This window comes from Ambystoma mexicanum, chromosome 9 (assembly GCF_040938575.1).
Source record: "Ambystoma mexicanum isolate Mex_15411 chromosome 9, UKY_AmexF1_1, whole genome shotgun sequence".
Taxonomy (NCBI): domain Eukaryota; kingdom Metazoa; phylum Chordata; class Amphibia; order Caudata; family Ambystomatidae; genus Ambystoma; species Ambystoma mexicanum.
This window is the reverse complement of record NC_090931.1, coordinates 258,134,199-258,159,796: the sequence shown is the minus strand read 5'-3', so window position 1 is coordinate 258,159,796 and position 25,598 is coordinate 258,134,199. Positions and strand designations below refer to the sequence as shown.

Sequence of the window (25,598 nt, the reverse complement as noted above, 5' to 3'; positions counted from 1 at the left end):
TTCCCCTTCCTCGATCCACGCCACTAACATCTGATGATGGTCCTTCAATGTCTTGGAGAAGGCTGCCGGGCAAATCGAACATCCATCCGCATCATGGTCGGGATGTACGCAGTAGATACAGCCGAGTTGCCGATCTTCAATGAGGATATTCTTCATGCCACAGCTCTCACAGGCCCTAAAGAGACTTTTCTTCGTGGCATCTGCCACGGTGGTGAAGCAAAGGCCCAATCCTAGATCTATGGCGTCAAGAATTGGAGATCTGACGATGGACCAAGGATCTCCTCCGGTAAGGGGTCCCTGTCCCTGGTAGTTACAACATGACTAAAGATGAATAATAGACGAATTCTTGCACAAATAGGCAAAAATAGCAAACACTTGTCAGATTTCGAGGAGCGAAATGCAAGGACTATGATGATTCTTGCAGAGTCCTCATAGAACCCCTACCTAAAGTCTCCTTCCAGGCAGCCAGGGGAAGGCAGCCGCTATCTGATCCGAATCCTGGGGGTGGTATTAGCCGGGAGGATCACTTGGGAGGAGAAGGGCCACAAGGGAATAGGAGGGCTCTGCTAGGAGAGATGCAGCATTTATCCTCTTCAGAGGGGGAGCTTTCCATGATACCAGAATATTTAATGTTTTGCTGTCAGAGTAAGGCATCCTTTCCCAAAAATAACCACCTTGTTTGAAGTGAAAACTATTGTGATGAACATGGGAATAGTATATATGGGAGTCAGAGCCTTATTACCCTGGCTTCTGATAAATATAATTCCCCTTAAGTCTGAACCAATCATTAACCTCTCTAAAATCCTTCCTTCCCTAGAACTAGATCTGATAAACCAAGTGTATTGAATGGAGTTGAAGGCTGTACGTGTGATGTAAAAAGTAACCACAACACTGGGGACTTCAAGTCCCACAATGCCCCAAGTACTGGAACGAGGAAGAGGGGCTCAGAGGCACAAAACTGCAATATGCAGTCTAGTGGTTCCAATGACCCACACCTGAGCGGGACCTGTGAATATTTAAGGCCCCCTTAGGTGCAGGCCATAAGAAAAAGAAGGTGGAGCAGTAGCAGCAGTTGCTAGCTGCAATTCCAGCCGCAGAAGCAGAGGAACAAAGGCGCTTCAGCCGCCACGATCGCTGAAGCAGTGTTTGGTCCTGAGAGGGCCTTCGGTGTAGAAAACCTGAACTGCAGAGGTCGTGAAGTGGTACAGTGGCAGGCTGTCCCGAGAGAGAAGCTCTCTTTATATGGCACTTGGTGCCAGTGGCTGGCGAGCACCGGAGCTGGAGGAGCAAGACAGGCTCCTTTCCCAATTGGCACGGTCCGCGGGAATGCAACTGAAGCTGTCAAACATTCAGGAAAGCACAGAAGCAGCAGTGGCTTGTGCGGACGCCTGTAGAGAAAGCGGTGATTTGGCCTGTGTTAGGGTAACCTCAGAACGCTCTGTAGTCTAACGCTGCCCACTAATCAATGCTTTGAATACCAAACGAATGCAAGAAATTTACATGGGCAATATACTCACTTTAAAGGAAAGCCAGAAAATAAATGTTACAATTACTATTGTCCAGAGGGAGCAATATTGAAGCAAGATAAAGACCTGCACTGCCAAAGTAAAGAGGGGGCAATACTAAAGAAAACTATAACCACCATTGCCAAAGTAAAGAGGGGGCAATACTGGAGAAAATCTATAACCACCATTGCCAAATTAAAGAGGGGCAATACTGGAGAAAATCTATAACCACCATTGCCAAATTAAAGAGGGGACAATACTTCAGAAAACATAGCCCGTATTGGCAATATAACAAGAGAACAATATTGCAGAGAAATTGTAACGATTACTCCCAGAGTGAGGAAGAGGCAAGAGTTAAGCCTTACAACAAGCATTGCCTTCGCCAAGGAAAGGCAAATGGCAAATGTGACAGAGACATTGTCAACAGTTGTTTGATGTGGAGTTAAGAAATAAAGAGTGGTAGGAGAGAAACCTTCCTTGTAAGAAGTATCAAGGAGGAGCGGAACAGAACCTGCATTGCCTATGGCAAATGGATCAGCGCAACAAATATCACTAAATTGTGAATCTTGATGATGTTGAAAGTCAAAGACTTTTCGAAAAGTGTGAAGCAAGACTTACCACAGAGTACTTGTAATAGTGTCAAGAGTGTTTATCCGGACAGGCGAATACACCAGGAAGGGGAGTATTTAGTGGGAGTCCTGGCAGGCTAGTGGACCAGGAAGAAGACATTGAAGTACTGTGTTGTGGTTAAAGATTGTGAAGGAAAGAAAGTGGCAAGGCCATTATTGTGTTTGATGAACTGTGGTAAAAACCATTGTGACTAAAACATTGTTGTGAATCAAGACAAGTTGTGGGAGTATTTGTTTTCCAAGAAGGGTAAGTGATTTGGGAATATTAACTATCCGTTTGAACATAAAGACTTTTTGTGGGAACTTTGTCAAATGCCAAGTAAAAGACTTTTGGAGTAAGAAGAACTTTAGAAGTATAACTTGGCTATACAAAAGGAACTTTATTATTTGGAACTTTGATTGGAAATCTATCTTTGTACCTGGGGAAGGGGATCTGACCCAGGCATAACTGTTGTTTCTGTTAAACCTGAATTTCCATATTCAGCCTTTATCAGTTTAATGAATGTACAAGTGTGAGGGGCAGATTCCTTTTGTTAGAGTATTTTCCCATAGTTTTATTTGATAGGCGGGGAAATCCTCTTTAGGGTAGGCATAGCAAGGTGTTTGTCACACCCTTTTGAGTTAATAAAATAGCCACTTGTGAAAATCGTTACCAAATGGTCTGCCCCACATTTCTGACCCTTCACAACTCCCAACACATGAAACGTGTGCTAGAAATCTGAAGGTGGCCACCAGGGGTGGAGCTTAAGAGGACGAGCGTCATTGGCTGGGACAGTATGATCCACAGCGACACTAATCGGCTATACAAGCGACAAGCAGTTTTTTAGCTTAGCGCTTAACTTCTTAATTTTACTGAGAATTCCCAGCATGACAGGGAATATTCATGAGCATGTGAATTTATTCAAGACCCCATGCTTGAGAATGATTTTTTTTTGTTTAAAGTGTGGGAAAATCCTTGCGCAGTGCATTGTAATAGCACACTTAACCAGTATTGCTTAGAAACCTGAAGGCCATCTTTAAACTCATTCTGTATTTGCGATTAATTTGCTTGTTTTTGTAAAATGAAAATGATTTCATGTACGTGTTGTAAATGTGTACGGTTGGGCATGTCTGGGATATGTTACGCAAGGGAGGCAGTCAAGTAGGTTTCCTTAAACTATCATCAGGTTCACTAGGTTCGTCACTTACTTCAGATAAGTTCAGAGGAGGAACAGTTTATAGAGTAAGGACTCCCAAAGTCCAATAGGATAGCACGAAGGCAGTCAAAAGAAGGCTAGGAGAAGAAGCCCTGGGGTGAAGGAGAGCAGCAACCGCTCAGACAGAAGAGCGCATAGGGAGAATCTAGAGAGAAAACAAGGCTGGCACCCGCAGGCAGGAGAGGGAGCGGATCCCGTGAATGGAGAGAGAGAGAGAGAGAGAGAAAGCAAGGGAGAGCCGCAGCCGAAGATGAAGAGAAACCAAGGTAACAGAAAGAAGCCGTGTGGGAACAGCAGGCAGGCGGGAAGGCAAAGCAAGAGTAGGCAGAAAGAGGAAGGGCTTGGTGCCGAGCGAAGGGCAGAGGCCGAAAACCAGCATCAGACCCAAAGACAGGTAGCTCACGGGTTGCAACGCGCTGACCACCGGGTGCCGAATGGCTAAATGCAAACCAGCGGAGGCCATGTTGGAAAGGACTGGACCGTCACTTAAGTTGCCAAGAAGCGCAGTGTGCTGATCAATGGCGGTGTAATCTCCATTCATTCCACAAGTGCCGTCTGAGGGGCAGGTGACAACTATGCACACACATTTAAATAACTTAACTCTTTGCATACTCATAACAGCATTGATGTATTGTGCAATACAGACGTGGATCCTCTGAAATCTTAATTTGGGTTGCTAAAGTCTATCCCCGTTCAAGAACCGTTTGTGGGTGAACCACAATATTGGATTCTGCCATTGCCAGATTTAGTGGCTAAAGGGTTTGGCACTTTACTGCCTCCAATCTCGCTTAGTAGTGCCGGAAAACCTATTGCCGATTGGTACTTCAGTGCAAATAAAAAGCTGCAAATAAAACATGTCATTTGCAGAGAACTGTGGTTGTAGTGAAAGTCACGGGTTTGACTACCCTTCCATTCTTCTGAATTAAAATGACTCAATTTCAAGTAAAAAGCGAAAAGTATTAAGAAGCCAATTTCCATGTTTGATTCTTGCCCAAGAATAGCTTGAATTAATCAGAACAGACATGTGAAAATGAACACTGTTGGCACGGACTGCGCAAATATGAACTCTCACCTCCTTGATCTTGCTTACTGAGGTTTGTGTTTTCTGTGCAGGGGGTTGGACATGGTGGGAGAGTAAGGCACTAAACGAAAAATATATGCCTGAGTTGATCAAAATAAGAGCCTATGCTATTACTGTGAATAATTAGTTCACATTACACAAATCTCAATTGATTAGAAACAAAGACTTGCTACGTTTATAACCAGAATTTGGCATTCCGTCCTATGCGCCACTAACTGTTTTACAGAAAAAAAGAGAAACTAGTTAATAGTTACACAATACTTCAAATAATTTTGTTAAAAGTTTCAATACGATAATTTGCTATTATCCAATTGTTAAATAAAGATCAAACAAATATTTAATTTGATCTTTTTTATATAAGGGAAGTTTCAATACGATAATTTGCTATTATCCAATTGTTAAATAAAGATCAAACAAATATTGAATGTGATATTTTTTCATATAAGGGAATTGCACGTATATTTTAGAACATTTAATCATGCAAAGATCACATACACAGAATAAATCAATTATACATTTCCGTTATAATAGCAGTATTCCACCATGAAATCGATTGCCAACCGAGATATCTAATCACCAATTAGGGGTACATTCTTTACTTCAGTATCTATCCATTCCGATGAAGAGTAGCAGGCCCCAGCAATGGAAAACAAATCAAGCTTCTAGCATGTGTGCTATAAGAGGACGATACTATCACAAAGTAAGAAATCCTTGCGTCATACACTACAGGTGAAAAAGGAGGACACGTTCTACCCAACTTAAGTAGTGAAAGAGACTAGGCTAAAAAGATAAGTTACATATTATCAATGCCCAATTTACGATTTAGCATGAAAGTTGGAAGTCCACTGAGTCTTGCAGCGTAAGAGGATCAAGTATCTCTGTATTACTAAAATTATTGGGTATTCACTCCTAAATACAATAAGCAAGCATGGATGGCACAAATAAGGAAAGAAATGTGAACCAGCTACAGGACTAGACTTAGCGTAACTATCTAGAATTCCTGGTCTAAGAGAATCTTGAAAAGAAAATGTATTAATTTAAGTATTAGTGATTTGTAAAGCCCGACCTGTGAGCACGACCCACAGGGGAAGGATGGATTCTGCTCTTCATAGTCATGGAACATTCTGATCAGTTAAGTGAAGAGGGTGAGGGATAGGGAATGCTGGGGGAATAAAACAGGCAAATAAGTGACGTATGAGTAAACCAATGCGCAAGTACGGGCAGCTAAAAGCCAGGTGTTACAAGAGTACACAAGCTAAGGGTAAATCACCAGTAAGATAGATCCAGCAGGGTCCAGCTTCTTGGGTCATGTGTTGAAGGGTTTTTGTTAATAAAAAGGTCTTCATTGGTTTTTCTCAGCAGCAAGTGGTTTTCTTCCGCTTTAAGTTTGATAAGATCCATGTTCCGCCACAAAGCTCCCTTGTCCAATGAAGTCGGATGGAGTGTGACAAACACGTCAGGTCTTAGGAGCCTTGTGGGACAGTACTTTTAAAATATTTTGTTTAAACAAATTAGGGCCTGTGCCCAGTAAGCTTGGAGGTTAATGCAGCGAGTTTTGAACATGACCAGAGAATCCAGAGGCAGCCAGTATAGACATTTTTGGCATGTCAGATTTGGTCTCTAGGTCTCAAACCTAGGATCACTCTAGCAGCCTTGTTTTGGATGATCTGGATTTGGCAGCTAAAACATTTAGGTGGGGTGGTTACAGTAATCCAGCCCGGAGAGTACCTGGCTCCCATAAGGCTCCCATCACCTTCACTTTGTGAGAGAAGTTAAGAAATGGGAGAAGGCATGTGAAGTTGGAAATTAGATTTCTTTATGGTTTAGAGACTTGTGCGGCAATGGTGGGAAGATCAAACATAACTCAAATGTTATGAGCTACAGAGACAATGCCAGAAGGGAGAACTAGTAGCAGACCAGGAGAACGTGAAACAAGCTGCGATGAGGGTGCCCAAGTAGCTGGGATGAGGGTGCCCAAGTAGGCAATTCATTTTTAGAAGCACCAGTTGTTGCAGTCCCAGATTTGTTTAATCCGGGTTATGCGGAGGGTGGTATCAGGAACTGTACCCCTTAGACTGGAGAAAATCTGTGTGTTATTGGAATAGGATTGGACAGTGAAGTAAACGGGGCAATGAGGGCAGCCTTTGTGTTCAGAAGGGTGTTGAAGAAACTCTATCCAGGCAAGGCATGGGTGCAGGGATTTTGCTGGTCTGGCTAGTAGCAAATGGGGATCCATCCAGAGGGGGCCGGCCACAAGGAAGTTGAAGAGGGATAGATTTGCTGAAAGAAAAAAAAAGTGTCTAGTTTATGACCGCCAACCCCCCCCCCCTCCCAACAGCAGAAGTTGGAGCAGAGAGTGACATATTTATGAACAATGAGCCACAGCAGTTCAAGAAGAGGGATGCAGATTTGGTTTTCCAATCACAGAACCAACATCTCAGTGTCCAGCTATTTCGGTGTTGCCAACAAGAAAGGGGTACTCGGCCCATAGGAGATTGGCTCTCCTCCTCACTTACCCAGGTCTTGCAGCCTGTAGAGGTGGAGGCGCTGGTCAGGTCACGGCATAGGACTCTTCCTGACCTCCCACCGGTACTGTGAAGCACCAGAGCCCCATAACAATGCCCGTGCCATCTTCCCAACAGTGCGCATGCGGGGGACACCGCTAGCAAGGTTCAGTGCATGCCCATTGTTTGATGCTCTCCAACTGCTGTGCCAACACATGGCATCCACCTTCGTTAGGCACTCGGAACCAGCACTGAGTGCCTCTCAACATTCCTATGCACATTTACTCCATTTTCTGCCCATCATCAGTCTCCAATTCTTTGGAGTTTTCTGTGTCTCAGCTTCTTTACCCAAGTCTTTTCCTCTCCTTTTTTTAGCCTGACATGTTCCTGCATTGTCTTCTATTTGGTCCCTGACCTTCTTCGTCCTTGCCTTGGTGTTGTGCCTGCCTTGCCTTGTTCTTGTACCCGTTAGACCTAGCCCTTCATCTCATCTTCGTATCATCTCAGTTGGGGTATCCCGGGCCCAGTGCTCCAGATAAAAATTTGATGTGGGAGTATTTGACTCCCTATTTTTTAAAGTTGGGAGTAAAATATTTTCTAGGGAGTAAATATGCAAGTCCAATTCCTAATTAGAGCATTTCATAAGCATGTAATACATATATTTTTTTGTTTCTGGTTTATTAATAACAAAATCATTTTACTATTTACAACTCATCCACAAACAATATAAAAGCCTCCAAATTTACATACAAAGCAGACAATAAGACTAGACTCTCAGATCGAGACAGATTAGACAAAAACCTTTCTCCCAACGGGTTACATTTCTAACTAAATCGGGCATCCATTACTCCTTAAAAATATAATCTATGAATTTCAATGTAGCCAGAACCAAGCTTAATTTTTCACCAGTAAAAAACATGTCCCCACCCAACCCCCATTCAGTGGCCGACAAAGATTTTGTCTGCATAAACCACGTTTCCAAGTAGCGAGTTCGAATATCCGTTGCAGCTCTGCAAATTCCCACTAAGTGAAATAGTGTTTCCGGGGCCCCCACTTTCCCAACAAAACCTAAAAGACAAGTTGGCTTCTAATATCATCCACAGGGCCAGTTGGACTTCTCTTGTAGGGAGCATATTTAGGTGGCAATCTCATAAATATCTCACAGTAGTAGGCTGGGAGAAATATTTGGAGGTAAGATGGCACTTTATTTATGCTTCTTCAACCGGGATAGATCTCATCGCTAGCCTATTTTTAGAATATATTTTTTAACTGGGAAAAGGAAATGTTTTTGTAATAATTATTTATTTGCACCTAGTTATGCAGGCACATTAAAAGATACAGGTTTACTTCTTCCCATCACGCAGTAATTATAGCAGTTTCTTCTTGTGGTACTACGTGCACTGCTGTTCCAAACAATTTAATGGAGCTGTGCGAGTGAAAGCAGGGGCACAAGGTCACACATGCCGGTTTCCCATTTTTTGTTGGGAGCATCTGCCCATTTTTAGGGAGTAAACGTGGCCAATACACCCCTTATCTGTCGGTCTGCCGGGGTCAGTGCTTTGCGATATCCCTGCTCCACGTTAATCACAGGGATATGGTCGTCAGGGTGCAGAGAAAGGGGGCTGGATCTCTTCCACATACCACATCCGAGGGAAAATCTCTAACTGATTCCTGCACACCTTGTCTCCCTTGGTGCTTCATTGGACTAAAGTAGACCCTCCAATTCCATTGTCTGTTGGAGTATAAGGTACTCGGCGTTGGAGCACTGCGCACCTGGACCCTCAGAGTATGGATCAGGTTATGCACAGCTCGAAATCGCGGGGAGCTGGGAGAAATGGAGTTCCTGCTTGTAGCCTAGAAGAGCCTGGTTAACTTGATGCCAACAGCTAACAGGAGCCATGTTTGGCTCCTAAGGTGAACGGATACCGAAAAAGCACGCCTATGTGACACTAACTCTTGAGTTCAGGACAGTCTATAAATAAATAAGCATTAGGATGCATCTATATGACACTCAAATCATAAATAATGGGCAAGATGATATGTTTGCATCTTATGTGGAATTAAATTTGCGTGACGCTATGTACTCCATCCTCGTTCCCCAGTGGTAGCTCCTGCTTAGTGGTTAATGCTGAATACCCAGAAGCTGCTTTTAGCTGCTGCTAATCCAATCTTAATTTCGAACCCCGTTGTAGATGGTTTGGAAGTTAGCAATATAGTCAAGCCATTCTTTGGAGAACGAGGTTGAGTCACAAGGGCATTTGCAAATGGCAAGCCAGATGATTGTGTTGAGCAGGTAGTTATACTCACAAAGCATACGGTAGGGATCCTGGTAGTGGCAATGTAAGGAGGAGAAAGGAGGGATGCTGTCAAAGCTACTTTTAGTCTGTTACATGGATTGTACAACTTGCAGGTAGCAGTTTTTCAATGAAGGTAGCATAGTTGCTAGTGGAACGAGGTTTCCATTAGACCTCGAAACTAATGTAAAAACATCATAGGTCGCAGATGTTTGCCCATCTTGAGTTTGAGCTGCAGATTTTTAAGAGGTTCACAGCTTTGACAGCCTTTTTTTGGGAGGCACTAATTGAGGAGTGTGAGGGGGTACAGGATAGACCATCTCAATCGATTTTAAGGCTTATCTAGGGGGCTGGAGCTTGGGGGGGGGCAAAGAGATGTTGGTACAAGAAACCATGGTGTGTGGAGTTGGGGAAAGCTCATGTTAATGCAGATTAACTCCCATAAAAGCCCAGCCTCCGCATAATAGGATTCTTGTTTCATACACTGCTATAATCATCCACAGAAGAGTCCTAGCAGGCCTCAAGAACCTATTGGAAGCACAGTCCGGATTTCCTATGTACTATAGAACCAGGTTGTTCGTGGTCTAGATGCGTACATAGAAGGGCTTTGCCCCCTGTGTTTTCTTGGACATGCTTTCAACATGTCCACCCTGGCACTGTGGAAAGCTTAAAAGTCTGACCACTGTGACAGTATTCTTGTATCATAAATGTATTTAACAAAAGGCCTAGTTTGCTCGGAAACTAATGTGTTATTTTATTGCAGTCTATGTTGTAACCACAAAGGAGGAACACATTTTTTTTTTTAAAAGAGCAATTTACACATTTTTCAGAAAGATGTGAACATGGCAAATTCACATTTCTGATATATAACCCTTCTCGAATGTTATTAAAGGCTTTCCTGGTAAACAACGTTCCCAGATCCCCATTGCTCTTACCAGAAGTCTGTTTTGGGGCACATTACCTTCTGTTTCACACCCATTCTTCTCCTCTTTGGCTGGCTGGCAGAAGAGCCCCCCAGCCATGATGTGATGCTTGGGTGCACTGGTGTTCACATTTGTTGGCGTGTGACCTGAACGTGTACCTCCGTCCTCCGAGGAAGCATATCATAGCCTCATGAAAGAGTCAAAGCATAGTAACACGAGAGAGGTGCCAGCCCTTCACTGCATATAGAAGCACAGGCATCTGGCCCATTCTACCCTACCTACCCTCTTGCACATTCACGTTTACCTTTCACACAGAAATCAACACATCCTGCATAGGAAGCTCAGTCTACAAGGTTACGTAGGATACGTATTACTATACATTGATAGCCTACGTCCAAGTAAGTCACCACCGTGTCTCACTTTAAACTAAAATAAAGTCTAGTACGACGTGACATGGAAACAAGCTCAAACAATAATCTTTTTCACATCAAGGTACCAGGCCTTTTTAATTTTACTGTAGCAGTCTGACCACTCCATTTCCGTACCTTCTGTTACCAACATGATATGATATGGCATTTATAACGTGCCTATACACAAGTGTTTCAAGGCGCGACGAGGCAAGGGAGGGGAACAAGAGGACATAAAACGATCCTACTAGGTCAGGTGTCATTCAGATCGTGCAAGTGCGTGGGAAGGGAGGAAAGGAAAGTGCAGTACATGGGAATAGATAAATAAAATAGCGGCCGGCAAGTGCAAGGGTAAGTGCGGACATCAGCTATCGAGGTCTGGTGGTGGGGGGGACTGTAGAGATACAGAACAGTCCCTGAGTGCGGGGGTTGCCAGGTGGGCAGTGCAGGTGTGTGACGCTGGCAGGTGAGGGACCTGGGCCCAGGATCAGAAGGGTGTCCAGGTAGCCTTTGTACAGATTCTATTATTGATTATGCCACTATTGGCTCAGACGTGGCAGTCGCAGAATTCATATTCTGGAATTTGGCCTGGGGTACAAAGTATAGAGGCGCTCAGGCAATTGAGCAAACAACCTTGCAGGATTCACTGAGCACACGCTTGACCACTCGTACAACCACGACTGAATTGTGTACTAGCATACGATTCTCCAATTTTGCCTTAGCTTTGAAACACAATCCAATTATCAAAGCACTTCAAGATATAGCCATCTCCTCCCTTTATCAGACCCATGCTCCACCTAACTGGACTGACATGGGCCTATGCTATCACAAAACATTCTGCATATCTCCTTCCAATGTTTGTAGCATCTGCTTTCCACTTTTCCGTCCCTTCTCTTCCCCCTCGCTCATTTTCTTTCTTCCAAAAGAGTAAGGTCAGGTTACCCCTTGTAGGGCCAAAGTGCACCACTCCAGGGACAAGCCTAGGAGCTCTAATACTAATGCAGTTCTTTAGTGCATTATAAAAATGTATTACATGTGATAATGCAATTCCATTATAACAGTTTACAGATCGGCAATTCCAGCTAATTACCAGTTTGGAAAATCCAAATACATTTCCAGCCTACACATGTCACAAGCCTCTGTCCAGGTATAAAAGTCACTTACCATCCTCGCATCTCCGGTATGAACGCAAATTCTCGACATGCACACAGCGCACAATTTCGTACTCACCGAGAGCGAGTCATCACTTTTCAATGGCTAAGGTGGGTGGGGGAAGCACACACTTGTGTGGTGGCCTGCGTGGTTTGAATAATTCCAGCAATCTCCCAATTGGACCATTTCAGTATAAACTATGATTAACAGCAGCATATTCCCTGTTTGACCAGTCACAGTATATTCCTAGTTTGACAACCCCAGTAAATTACCAGGCTGTATGAATCCAGAATATTTCTAGTGCAGCAACCCAGGTTTACAAAAGACTAGTATATTGCCAATTTCGAAATATCATACATCCGATTTCCAAAATCCTAGTTGGACAACCTCAGTATACCCCCGATATGAAAATCGCAGGGCATTGGTAGTTTGACAAATCTCAGATTATTCCGACATCGTCAATCCAGTTTTCATAACTGGTATATGTGCAGTTTGACAATTCCATCATACTTCACTTTGTACAATGCCAGTACAATTTAAAATCTAATTCACACTACCCCGGTGCATTTCAATTCTACATAATCTCAGAATAAACACAGTACAGTACAGTTCTAGTTTAAAAATCATCTCAGTATATGCCAAGTTTGACTGACGATCCCAATATATTGTCAGTTTGACCATCCCAGTTTACTCCGATGCACATTCCTATGTATTGTCTGTTCCCACAAACCCAGTAAAATCCAGTTTGACCGAGTATTGTACATTATCAGAGTCTACCACGTGCCAGGCATATTTCCAGTTTGACAATCTAGGTGTACTCACAGTTTTCAATATTTTCAGTGAGCACAAGCCAAGTCAACTCGCAGTTGAACAATCTCATATTACCAGTGCGGAATATGAAAGCATATTTCTAGTTCAGCAAACCAAGTAGATTTACAGTATGGCAACCATAGTGTTGGTAAACTCTTTATAGACCAGTGTGCAAAAACCCATTATATCCCAATTTTACAGTCCAATGTCCTACAAACATTTGAAACATGTCAAAAATGGAAGCAAACCGCAAATAACCACAATAAGAAACAACTAAATCCCGTTTACAAAGAAAGGGAATATTTGGTAATAATGTTCTATTGTACTTAGCCTAGGACAGACGAAAAAATATGAATTCCTTGGATGCACTTGTGGGAAATCCTATGCCCCAACAGAACTCAAACATTGAAAAGGGATAAAGCTCAGTGTTGCGGGACTAACGATTCTATAATTGCAGGATCCCAGTACATTTGTTAAAAACAGGATTTCTTTTTAACGCGCTTTGTTTGGCAAGAAGAAATTATTTCAAGCTTATGAATATGAGAAGAGTTCATTAGTGGAAAACTGTCAATGTGTGCCTCAAACAGGCTGGATTAGGAGGTTTCAAATTCCATGCCTTTGACTATTCCGTTCATGCAGTTGTGATAAGCCAAATTTATAAAGCCAACATTTATGATCCGATCATAGATGTGACAAGGTCAGGGTCAACTTGTCAAGAGAGGAGTGGGAATATTTTCAACCTGGGGCAGTAAACTCAAGCCAGCACTAACCCTGCCACCGACACAGAAAGTGAGAAGTGGGGGATAGGAGGCACGTTATGGGGCAGTTGGGTGGGCTGTTCCAATCAATGGTAGTACTCTTGTCACATAATGCCTCTCACTACTCCTTCTGGACAGTTGTCTTTATTCCATTTCAGAAGCTAATTTTCCATAATATCCCGAGAGCAACCTAGAAAACCCGGACCAGACTCTTAAAGAAGGAAAGAACAAAAAAAACAAGACAACAAAAATGTAATACAAGCCTGCATATCCCAACAGCAAACAGCACTTCAGAAATACCCAGAACTCAAATGGCATGAAACCCAGAGACGGCTAACAAAACCGTGGTGGAGAAGATGGAGTGGCTTAGAGGTTGTTTTTTTTAAAGGCATCTCACCTGAATTTAGCAGCTCCCGGGGAAGAGACGGGCACGAATTGGTACAGAGTCAGATGAGCGCTGCAACCAATGAAAACGAAACCAGCAGTCCACTGTATGAAAGTAGACAGGAGAGGTGGGATGTTCAGAGGAGGTGAAGATGGACCAAGAGACTGGGGAGTTGTCGGACGAATTTAAGCAGCGTGCAGGTGAGATATTTGCGAGGAAGGGGTAGAACCTGTTGTGTGAAGGTAGTTAAGTATAGTAAAGGAAAAGGGGCTGCATAGAAGGTGCATGTATTCTATCTATCTTGCCCTCCTACCAACTAAACCCTCGTGTGTTTTGTAACCCTATGTAGTGCTGACAGTCCACTTATCTAGTGTGAGGGGATAGATTAAGAAGCTTGCCATATTGCTTGTCTAACACAATTATGAAAATGTGGAATTCCGACCTGGGATAAAGAGAACAACCAGTAACATTGTCACAGGTCGCAGATTTATCCTCATGAGCAATGGAAGAGGATGAAAATACACTCCGCAAACACTATAAAAAAGTCGAAATATTCAAGACTCTGGCTTACTGTGTGGGGTAGAACACCGAAACATCTCGATCTGTTTGTTGCTGTGATTTCATAGTAAACAAATAGAGAGATTGGTAACAATTTTAATAGGCATCTTTAACTATCTGCTTTGCATATAAAACAAATAAAATTGTAAGCATTTCATTTGCTAAGTAGATGACAAATGTTGCAGCCAAGATGACATGCGTTTCTTAAACAAATTGGAATAATTGTGTTAGACAAGCGATAGGGCAAGCTTGTTAATCAATCCCCTCAACCCAGATAAGCGGACCATCAGCGCTACCTAGGGTTGGAAAATACACAAGGGTTTAATTTAGTTGGTAGGAGGGCAAGATAGATGGAATACATACATTTGGTAAATATGTAAATGATGAAGAATCAACTGCCTGAGTTCCAAGTGTGTGACAATGATGAATAGGGAAACCTTCAGGTGGGGGGCCCTATACGGTCCAATTTCGTGTGTTTTTGGTACTTAATAATCCCCCCTCACTCCCTGCAGTCCGGTGCTCTCCATTGCACAGGCAGATTTTTCTAACAATTCAATCATACTACCTGTTATAATACGAAATAATTCAGAATTTGCTGATGCGAACAGTCAGTACACCCTACTCTGATTTTGATAATAAAAATCCTTGAATCGTCCTGGAGAATCTGCAAGTTACTAAGGCCCTTGACATAGAACTGTCCTGTTTTAATTGCAGACTTTTAAAACATAGGCAAGATATAGCTTTACACCGCCTAAATCCATTTTCAAACTAACTAAAACCTTGATTTTTGCATTTCGATAAACATGTAGCAGGAGCTGGACCTTCTTTTTAAACCAGCTCATAAAACTGGGCCCATACAGATACCAGGCTCTCTAGTTAAATGCAGATGACCCAGGATTATTTAAAATCTAGATGTCAACAGTTAGAAATACTGCAGCATCAAATGTATTTAACAGATGAAAGGCGAGTACCATCCCTTCAGGCCCTTTTGCACTTGTCACTAGCCATTTAGGAGTGATAATCGACTTTTGACAGGTAAAAAATGCTATGAATTCTGCACGTGCAGCGGACGAGTGAATTTGTATGCCTGGCTATTAGCTTGAAACTTAAAAGTTAGGTTACTGGGAATTGTACTGTGCTCCGCTGCCATCTGGATTGTCTCCAATCCTTCTCGCAGATCAGAGATGTTTAGTGGCTGTGTTAGGTTAGTGGGGAGAGAGAGCGCATGCCAGATCGCTTTGCCGTGGTGTTCATGCTTGCAGGTTGGACGTACCCTGAGCTCTGTGTGCGGGCCAATTTATAGGTGTTTTGAGGAATGTGTGTCCGAAGGAGGGGATTGTATGCCTGCTGTGCTAAGATGCATTGGTTATGAGTGATGTGCAAGGATGCAAGGCTGTATTAGCCGAGGTTGTGGTATAAATCGGTTGTAGAGTGGAGGGTTTCTGTTTGATGTCTGTTGGAAGGGCTACAATATCGTACTTGGTATGTGCAGCACCACAAACCCCCCAAAATTACTTGTGTTGGTATGCCATTCCATCCGATTACCAGTCACATTTTTCACATTCCATTACCTCGAGTTAGGGGTCTCATACGGGGGTACTGTCCCCCCGTATTTTGTCCCCAACATCCCAGATTCTTTGAAAATGCAAAGATTAGTGGTGTTCCTAATGTCTCTGAAGTGATGTACACGCGCCAGGGCTGCAGGCTGTCAGCGCCCTGCACCGTCTCATGTGCATAGCACTAAAAGGCATAGTGAGACCTTGCCTGACGTCACACCATTAATTTGCCAGCATGAACAATGGAAATCCCGTTCCTTCAGAGAAAAACAATGCATCTTCACCCCCGCCAGCCGACTATATCAGATAAGAAGTAGATGTGCATTGAGGCACCTGAACCCTGCCTCCTGCCTATGCATGGATTAAGTCCTTGAATAAATAAGGCATCACTATCAATGTGTATGTTGTGCGAGTATTAATGCTCCAAATGACAGTGAGTCTGTGAGGGGTGCTGTGTGTGTTGTAGCACACAGAGGAGCACTAGGGGAAACACTTGTGTATGAGCGTGATACAAATAAAATATATACCATCATACTGGGGTGGTTCGAAGGGGGACATGAAAAGGAGCCAGTAGAGCGACTTTTTGGAAGGGTGCAATTGGCATGGATGGAAATATATTTACAACATTATTTGCAAAGACAGTCTAGGTGTTCTTCCTGAGAGGACACATGTTGGTACAGCCTGCACGGAAAGGTGTTTTTTCTATGTGGCATGACATTATTACTGGCATCATGGGCAAAGCAAATGTCAATATTTTTACGGTGGAGACCGACTATGTTGGCACAGCCCAGCATGAACATATTTTATTACAGTGGCATACTATATTTATTGGCATTATGGGCAAAGCCAACATGAGTGTTCACTCTTAAAAACGGGTGAGAAGAGTGGCAACATTGGTGCGGACAGCAAGGACATGTTTTCTTACAGTGAACATAATTTTATTGGTATTATGGGCAAAGCCAACATGACTAGAGACAGATCTCTATACAGGTTAAATGAATCCCTCTCCCGCCCATCTCCAGAGCTTCACTTTTGGAATTACAACTTCTATACAGCAGGCTAAACACACAGAGTGTGTTATCAATCAATCATTAGGCCAGTGCCAAACTTACATAAGCCACTGCATCAGTTTCATTTATTTTGACCGCCCCCAGTGTTTTTTCTCTTTTCTGGAGCTTAAGAGTCCTCAGGTTGAATTTCTGGGCACAAGAATTCATCCACCCTGAATGCCCCAAAATAAAGACCATTAACCCCCTGAGCGAAATTGCTTACTGACCCCACACACACACTCCTACATGGAACTCACCCGAATATACACGAGTACCTACACAATTGGCCAGTGTTCTCCAAAAATTATGTGCAGTGAAAGAAGCTAGGGGTTTGCCTTTTCCTTTGTTCAGTGACAAACACAATACAAGCTGGTCAAGCAAGCACTCTTAGTCCTCCCCCTAGAATTCTCAATGAGGTTAAAAGGACATTGTCAGAATAAGGTAGATAACAAGGGCCTACACATGATGACCTTACCCGCCAGGCCTTCTCTTCTGCTCGTTAGGCTTTGTATCCTCAGCTGGAGCCAGACGGAGAGCGCTGAGCTGTGATGGTGGCATCTGTTGCTGTAAAGGCTGCTGAGGCTGTGGTTGTATTGGCTGAACAACGTGGTGCTGCGAGATGGTAAGCACTGGAGAAGGGTATTGGTGCAGCACCTTGGGGCTCCCAATGGCTGGCATGCTGCTCTGGAGATCCGGAAGGACAGGTCCACAAGGCCTCTGGGTGGCGGGTGCAATGGAAAGTTCCTTGCACAAGCCAGAAGTGCTAACCACTGGTGGGTGGCGGTGAACAAGGGGAGCAGACAGTGTGGAATGGATAGCCTGTGGCGGCACACTGGTGACGACTGGGAGGGGTAGGACAGTCATTGGGGCTACCAAAGGTGGCGGGACAGGCGGAACAGGGACAGGTGGGGAGACAGGAAGGTCTGGTTCTTCATCTGGGACCTCAACTTTTACAATAACTTTCTTTTCTTGCTCATCTTCATCGTCTCTTTGGAGGAGGAGCTTCTCATTTTCCTCTGTGAAGAAATGCAAACAAAGATTATACACCTGGTATACCCGGACTGATACATTATTTTGGTAGTGTCAACTTAAGTATATACAAGAACTGGGTCGAGAATGATGTTGCACGTCTATGCATGGGAAGTGCCCATCTTGATGAGCCTTGCATATCATCACATTGGAGGCCCGCAAAACCCCATTAGATATAGTGAACTAAGTATGTTGCATACTCATGCACAAATCAAGAGGGTTTTTCAAAAATGATACAGTAGATTTTGCACAAGATTTAGATGCCTGGCATTGCAGTCTAGACACAGATTTAGTACAAGTACAGCCATTTTACTATGTAATCATTCTGTGTAAAAACAGCGTAAATAGAAGAGGCACTATGCAGGGTGAGCAAAACAAAAATGTTTCACCATTGTGTGGCTAGACGACACATTAGTTCGGTGCTCTCGACGGCCTGAGCAGAATTGAAATAGGGGTCGGGGGGGGATGCCTGAAGACTAGTCCCAATGAGGAAATTAACACTGAAAGTAGTACGTTTGGGCTAATCAACGTTTCGGAGCAATATGCGCACAATGAATCCTCTGACACACATTTATAGCACCCAGAATCCCTAATTTATAAAAACACAATCTCAAAAGAATAGCTTGGGACAATAGAGCAAGCACATGGATTCCATTGCTAGCCCTAAAAGGGCAGCCACATGACCAAATTAAGATCGAAAGGTTTAGACAGAGGATGTGAAATAGAGCATCCATGTTTTCACAAATACTTTAACCTAACGAGAGGTGCAGTAGCGTCAATTTGGTCAATGAAGATGGGGATGCGCGGGTCTAACAAGATGAAAGTGGCTAGATATATCCTTATTATGGTACCCAATCCTGTACAGTACAGAGGTTTTGTAAATGAATATCTGGTAGAACATATATGGTTGTTAGAATTTGTTTATGCAGGGGTCACTGTTGCGCAGCAATCAAGATGGCGTCTCATGGATAGAGCTCTGCACCCCGCGTGATCCACAGACGAGAAATATCTTCCACAAGCATTTCTCTCCATACTCAGCATGATCCACGGAGCCCTGGCGGACCCGTCCACATTCTGTTCCATCTGCCGCTTTGTAGAGCGGTGTATGAGATGAGCTGTAGAGCGGTGTATGAGATGAGGAGCGAGCGGCCTGCAGTCCGAGGCGGAGACAAGCGGTGGGCAGAGCGGGAGCCTGCTCAGCCTGTCGCATCACACGACCTCGCTGCCTCACGGCCATAGCGCACCAGAGCACCCAACCCCCTGAGGGCACACGGTGGTGGAAATTGCACAGAGGGAAGGGGATTGTTGCACCCTCCCTCTCAAGAGCAATTGGGCCGGCAGCACGCCACATCAAAAGAACGCCACACCAGCTCCTATACTGAGGCGGCCCCAGCTGGGGAAGACACCATTGCTGGCCAGATCGCGCTGATTTTAGCAGGTCCCCCACCCCCCAACTAAAACCTGATCGGCGGGGCCCTGCATCAACCTGCAAACTATTGCACCAGCCTGAGCGTTGGGCGCGCACCTCTTGCTTCATCACCCCATAAAACACTCTTGAGGGGACACCGCATACCCCCTGGACCACCATACGAGGCTGCAGACTGCTGCTACACCACCAGGGCCCAAGTGACCATTGCGATACTGCAGATACTGGCAATACAATCAGGAGACACTCACACAAGTTTGCCTGCTATCTGCAAAGTTACAGGCTTCCAGGGTATGTGCCTACGTCGTTCTGAGTGATCGGAGAGACGCCCCAGAGAGGCTGGGTGAGGGCACGTTGTTTTTAACATCCCCTCTACACTGATACAGTCTGCAGAAAACATCCCACCAGCTAAATGCAGTCACTTTGTCAGAAAGTCCCACTCCCTAATGTGACCCGTTTGTCCGACCACAAAAGAGGACTAAAGGGAATTCCAAGAACCAACGTTCCATGAATCAGTATACCAAATCCACATCTGCGACTCCAGCTGTCATATAGGCGACTACTGCCATGGAGACAGTTTGCATGCCGGTGCAGCTCACCAAGATGCAGCAAATGATGGCATGCATGCAGGAGGGGCTTGCTAAGGTACATAGTAAACTGGATGACATGACAAGCACCATAGATTCTATTAAGGTGCATATGGATAGGACGGATCAGCGACTGGAAGAAGCCGGGACAAGAGTGGGTACTGTGGAAAATGGTGTGTCTGTGCTCAGAGCAGAACTTACTACGCTCTCCAGGTGAGTGCTCCAGGTGGAAAAGAATGACGATGACCTGGAATCGAGTTCCTGACGTAATAATATTTGCATCATCAGTGTCCCAGAGAGCAACACTGAATCCTCCCTCAAACAATGCATTACGTCAACCCTGTTACCACTTCTGGTGACAACACTCTTACCCCAATTCGCCCTCCAACGTGCACACAGATCTTTAGCCCCCAAACCGAAACCCGGAGCACCTCCACGTCCAATCATTGCTCGTATTCTAAACTACCGGGATCGAGACGCTACTCTCCGAGCAGCCCGTGAACAGGGGGATCAAATGCTAGGATTGAGCAGAATCCATATTAACCCGAACCTCTCAGTGGCACTACAGCAGGAGAGAAAATCCTTTTTAGCAGTGAAAAAACCACCGCGGGACGGAAAATTGAAATACGCCATGCTATACCACACCAAGCTGCGAGTGGAGTGGACCGACAAGACTTACTTTTTTACTCTACCTTATGAAGCAATGAAGTTCCTAGACAGGGCTTTGTCAGCACCCCGAATCCTGATGGGCCAGCCAACGAAAACACTCACGTAAGGAGAAAAATACTTTTGATGCTTACATACCCCGAGGGACCTCTCTACATTACCCGCTAGTTATTCCCTGGCTACTTTTCTATTGCTTCCTATGTTGTTCGGAGTAGAGACTGCTTATACTTTTTACATAGGGGTGCCCAATGTCACACAGCCCTCTGATGGACAATGATTCGAAGGAAGCTCCAAATATATATCCTTTTTTCATGCAACTCAGTCCGGGAATACGCGGGTTGGTCTGTGCACGGCACCCCATGCAATGTTGCACTGTAAATCGGGAATCATTTTGTTTTTTTGTTATATTGTTAGTAGGAAATCATCACCCAAGTTTGGAGGGGGGATACGGGTGGGGGGCGAGATTGAGAAGTTAAGAGATACAAATCACACTTGACATGAATTGAGGATCAACAAAATTTCAGGGTCAGCGAGGGAGACACATTTTGGGGCATGGGTGCAGGGTCCAAGGGGAGATGCAGACTATTAAGGCCTGTGTCAGGATGGGTGAAGTTCCTTAGTTGACAATGTATGCAGCCTTGGGAATCCTATTAAAAGACGCAAGATACACCTCTACGTAGAAAGACGCAAGGCCCACATACTTTTTTTACAAAAACTCATGCATTTTCTGCGATATGTGAGGGATTCGCCAAGCAATGAGGAGGGATTCGATTCTACACATCATATTCCACCCAATCCAGGGGGGGGTCATGATCCTAGTGCACAAATCTCTTACGTCCAGCATAGACACATTGATATGGATCCTCTTGGGAGATATGTTATGGTATACAGATTCCTAGCTGGGAGGGAGATACTACTGATAAACATCTACGGCCCCCAATGTGGATGCCGATGTTATTGATAAGTTTGCCCAGTATCCACTGGTCCCGATTCTGTTGGGGGGAGACTTGAACACAATCCTTGACCTGCTCCTGGATAGATACACACTCCCAGAGATCCTTAACGCGTGCAGCTCACACGATTAATACAGTTATGCACTCTCTGGGTATGGTTGATGCCTGGAGGGTGATGCACGGCAATGATCGCACCTATTCATACTACTCGTCATTCCACGACTACTCCTCCCGCATGCACATATGGCTCATTTCCGATGTGTTAATGGGAGGGGTCAAGAAGACCTACATGCTCCCCAGAACCAACTTGGACCACTCCCAGATTTGCATATACCCGACAGTATCCACACTCCCCAGGCCCTGGAATAACCAGCGTTTTAAATCACAGGAGCTGCTAGATGTGGCATTTGCATCCACTATGGCCAATCACATAGAATACTTTTTCGAGATCAAGGCCAGCTCAGTGCCTCTGAGCAGCACATGCTGGCAATTCTTCAAAGTATATATACACGGGATAGCAATGTCCACAGAATTTGGCAAGACATGGAGAAAATCGCAGAGTGGGCTGAGGGAGCTAGAGCGCGGGCTGACGGATGACCACCCCACAGCGACAGTGGCCCAAATTAAAGAGTCACTCAACACCTTTAGAGTACATTCCGAGCGTGAAATAAAGTTCTTTGATGCCCCTAGAGCTGCTCGAAGGTGTAGAGAAGGTGATCGACCCGGCAAGGTGATAGACCCGGCAAACTGCTAGCCCGTATGTCCCACCCACCAAGAGGGGCAGTGGGTGTATCCCGCTGATCGCGGATACTACGGTTAACCTAGTTCACACACCAACAGCTATCAATGAGGTATTTGCCAAATGTTATTCGGCCCTCTATATTAACGCCGATACCCTCTCTAGAGGACATTGATATGTTTCTCAATCAATTACCACTCAGTCAACTTTCCCAAGACACCAAAGCCCTTCTGGAGCTGCTCATCACCATATCTGACATCACCCAGGCAATTGAGCATCTACCTTCGGGGAAGACCCCGGCACTGATAGCCTCACGGCCGAGTTTTGAAGGTGCTTCAAGGCACGCCTGGCCCCATACCTCCTGCAACTGTGGCAGGAATCCTTTAAATCAGGCGCTTCCAAACTTCATGCGCAAAGCTGACATCACAGTTTTGTCAAAACCTGATAAACCGGCGGAAATGTGTGGCCCCTACAGGCTCCTCCCACTAATTAAAAGGATTGAAAAGATTTGCGAAGATACTGGCCACATGGTTTATGTCATTTATGTCACACATTGTTCACCCAGATCAATCTGGGTTTATCCCCGGGAGGTCCGCAGCACTGAATCTGCAGCGTCTCTTCAATATATTACCCAAACAGACCCTGACACACAAGCGGTAGCCACTGCGTTAGATGTCCAAAAAGCATTTAACTCTGTGTCCTGGAGATTCATGTATGCAGTTTTAACCAAATGAGAGTTTGGCCCATGTTTTCTGGCCTCCCTGCGCCCTTTATATACACCCCCAGTTGCCATGGTCAGCACCAACTGAGTACTATCCCTGCTCTATGCCATAGAAAGAGGCACTCGGCAGTGCTGCCCACTGTCACCCCTTATATTTGCAAAGGTCATTGAAGCCTTTGCAGACCTCATACGGCATGAACAACACTGAGGGATCAGGATGGCAGGGAAGCCGGAAATCATTTCTCTCTATGCCGACGATGCACTATATACATACGAGATCCATGTACACACCTAAAGCCCATTATGGCCAACGTCTTAAGCTTCAGCGAGTCAACTGAGTCAACTGGAGCAAATCTGAACTCTTTCCCATCACAGATGCCACTACTCCTCCACATGACTTACAGGGATTTACATCGGCTCCTATGACCATTCGATATCTGGGAGTGATGGCTAGAAAGAGTCCAGAGTTATATGAACACCATTACAAAATGTATATGATAACTGCGGGGAAACTACAGAGCCGGTCCCGCTTGCCCGTCACCATAACGGGCAAAATGGCACTTCTTAAAATGACTGCTTCCCAAGTTACTGTACCCATTCCTTAATATACCACTATGGCCTGGCCAAGCATTCCTCCAGGAATTAGAATCCGATATATGTAAATGTGTGGCACTCCGGGAAGTGGAGCACACCATCACAACCATATGAGAAGGAGGAGGGGGGGTTTATGGCCGCAAATTTCTGCTTATACTGGATGGCAGCGCAGGCGCATTTTGCCACCTATTGGTACTCTGATAACTCCCACCCCCATGCACGGGTAGAAAAACTCAGCTGGTGGTAGAGACTTACGGTCCCTGATATTCCCTCCCCGACTCATGGACAACTGTGGGTTCGACCCAGACAGCATTTCATCACTGGCCTGGGCCAAAATATGGAATGAAATGGGGGTACCTGCCCCATACCACAGAGACTTTCCATTGTGGAATTGTATGCCCTTCTTACCACACCTAGATACTGGTGCATGCAACATTTGGACGCAACATGGGTTTCATACACTGGAGACCTTATATACTGAGGGTAACTTCATTCAGCCCGACGACACTGCTATGCTCACAAACCGTGCTCCGTCAGTGGTTGCAATATGCTGGCCTTCGCAAGGTGTGCAAGAAACAGTGGGTAAATTCCCCATAGAAGCTGGAAATGATACTTGCCGTCAGAATATATTCCAGCACTGTAACAACCGAGGTCTAGTGTCATCTTTATATTGACTTATACAGGAACGCATGCCCATACCGCAGCAAAACGCCTGTTCCAAATGGGCAGATCTGCAGGTAGACGTCACTAATGATCTCTGGTCAGACATGTGCACACAGACACGCAAGGTATCCCAACTCTAGATTTCAATTGATACAACTGAAGATCAGGAGGGCCTTTACTCTGTATGGGAGAATGACTTAATGCCCCCATGAAGATGGACGGTGGGATGGCCAATGGATGGCCAGGTCTAGCGGAGCTGGGGGGCAGGTAGAGGGACGTGGGGTGCATATACAGCATGAGTGCAGAGGTTGAAGGTAGTGGGGTGGTTCTAAGAGCCCTTGGCAAAGGTAATTACAGGGAGATTATTGCTGAAGGGATAAGTGGCGTTTGAGCCGTGAGGGGGGCTGAAAATCTGTGCTGGTTGGGGGTGCAGGGGACGGTTTGATGTTAATGTTATGGGTTTAGGGGAGAGGCACGGGTTGCAAGGAGAAGCAGGGGTTGCAATAACCGTTGTTAACAAAGTCCAAGGAGTAAAGCCCACGGGATTCTGACGCATCCTGGAATCAATCACGGTGAAGCGTTCGTCTTTCCTTGCTACCAATGCACGGCGAGCAATAGAAGCGCAGTTTCCTCTTGCCGTTTTTAAAGGCAAGCCTATTATTAGCTTAAGCGCCTCCCTTCATTGGGGGCACATGGCTCAACAGCTGCTTACCAGGTGTGTATGTACCACGCGATGTGCTGGGACTCGAAGTCCAGTAGCCCCACTATGTATTAGACCGTGCGGATAATGAACGGAATCGGGTGGAAACAACTATTCAACAATCATTGGTGCGCGGGCATTCAACAGTGCATCTGCCATTGGTTCGTCAAACCCGTGGAAAAAAGCCGTTAAAGGGTGCCCATTCGCAAGAATGTAAATTGGCATTTCAATTATGGAACAACGGGAAAGCAATAGGTTGCCTCTAGCCACAAGGTCCACAGAAGAGGGGATCGTTATAGTGCACAATGCCAACACGGTGATATGTGTCCGACGATAATGCAAGAGTGACCAAAATCTCCTGGAAGTCCTTATTTAGTGACGCTTTAAAATAGCGTCACCACGGTGGAAAAGTATAAAAAAATGAATTCATAAATGTATATAGTTCACAGCGAGGCATTTAGAGCACTACCAAAAGGTGTAGCTTGGTATTGCAGGTCGAAATACACAAGGAGAATGACTAGAAGGCTATTAAATTGGCATGGTCAAATACAGTCTGGACTTGGGGGCCATGTTGACTATGGCCACTGGATAGACCCGTAAAGTCACAGTACCAAACCCAAGATGAATACTAAGTATTAAAATACAACTTGATCGGTATGGTCACCGAAAGGACCGATGGCCGTCTTAAACTGCCCATTCTAGTCTGTCATTCA

General features: G+C 44.9%; 1 protein-coding gene across 2 annotated transcripts in view; it reads right to left on the bottom strand.

Moving 5' to 3' along the window:
- The window catches only part of MNT (MAX network transcriptional repressor), a 217,942-nt gene that overhangs the window by 129,890 nt on the left and 62,454 nt on the right, over positions 1 to 25,598 (bottom strand). For both annotated transcript variants that reach the window (XM_069614574.1, XM_069614573.1), the window contains exon 2: positions 17,283 to 17,823. In XM_069614574.1, the coding sequence (XP_069470675.1) occupies positions 17,283 to 17,823 (541 nt within the window). The remainder of the gene's footprint in view (positions 1 to 17,282; positions 17,824 to 25,598) is intronic.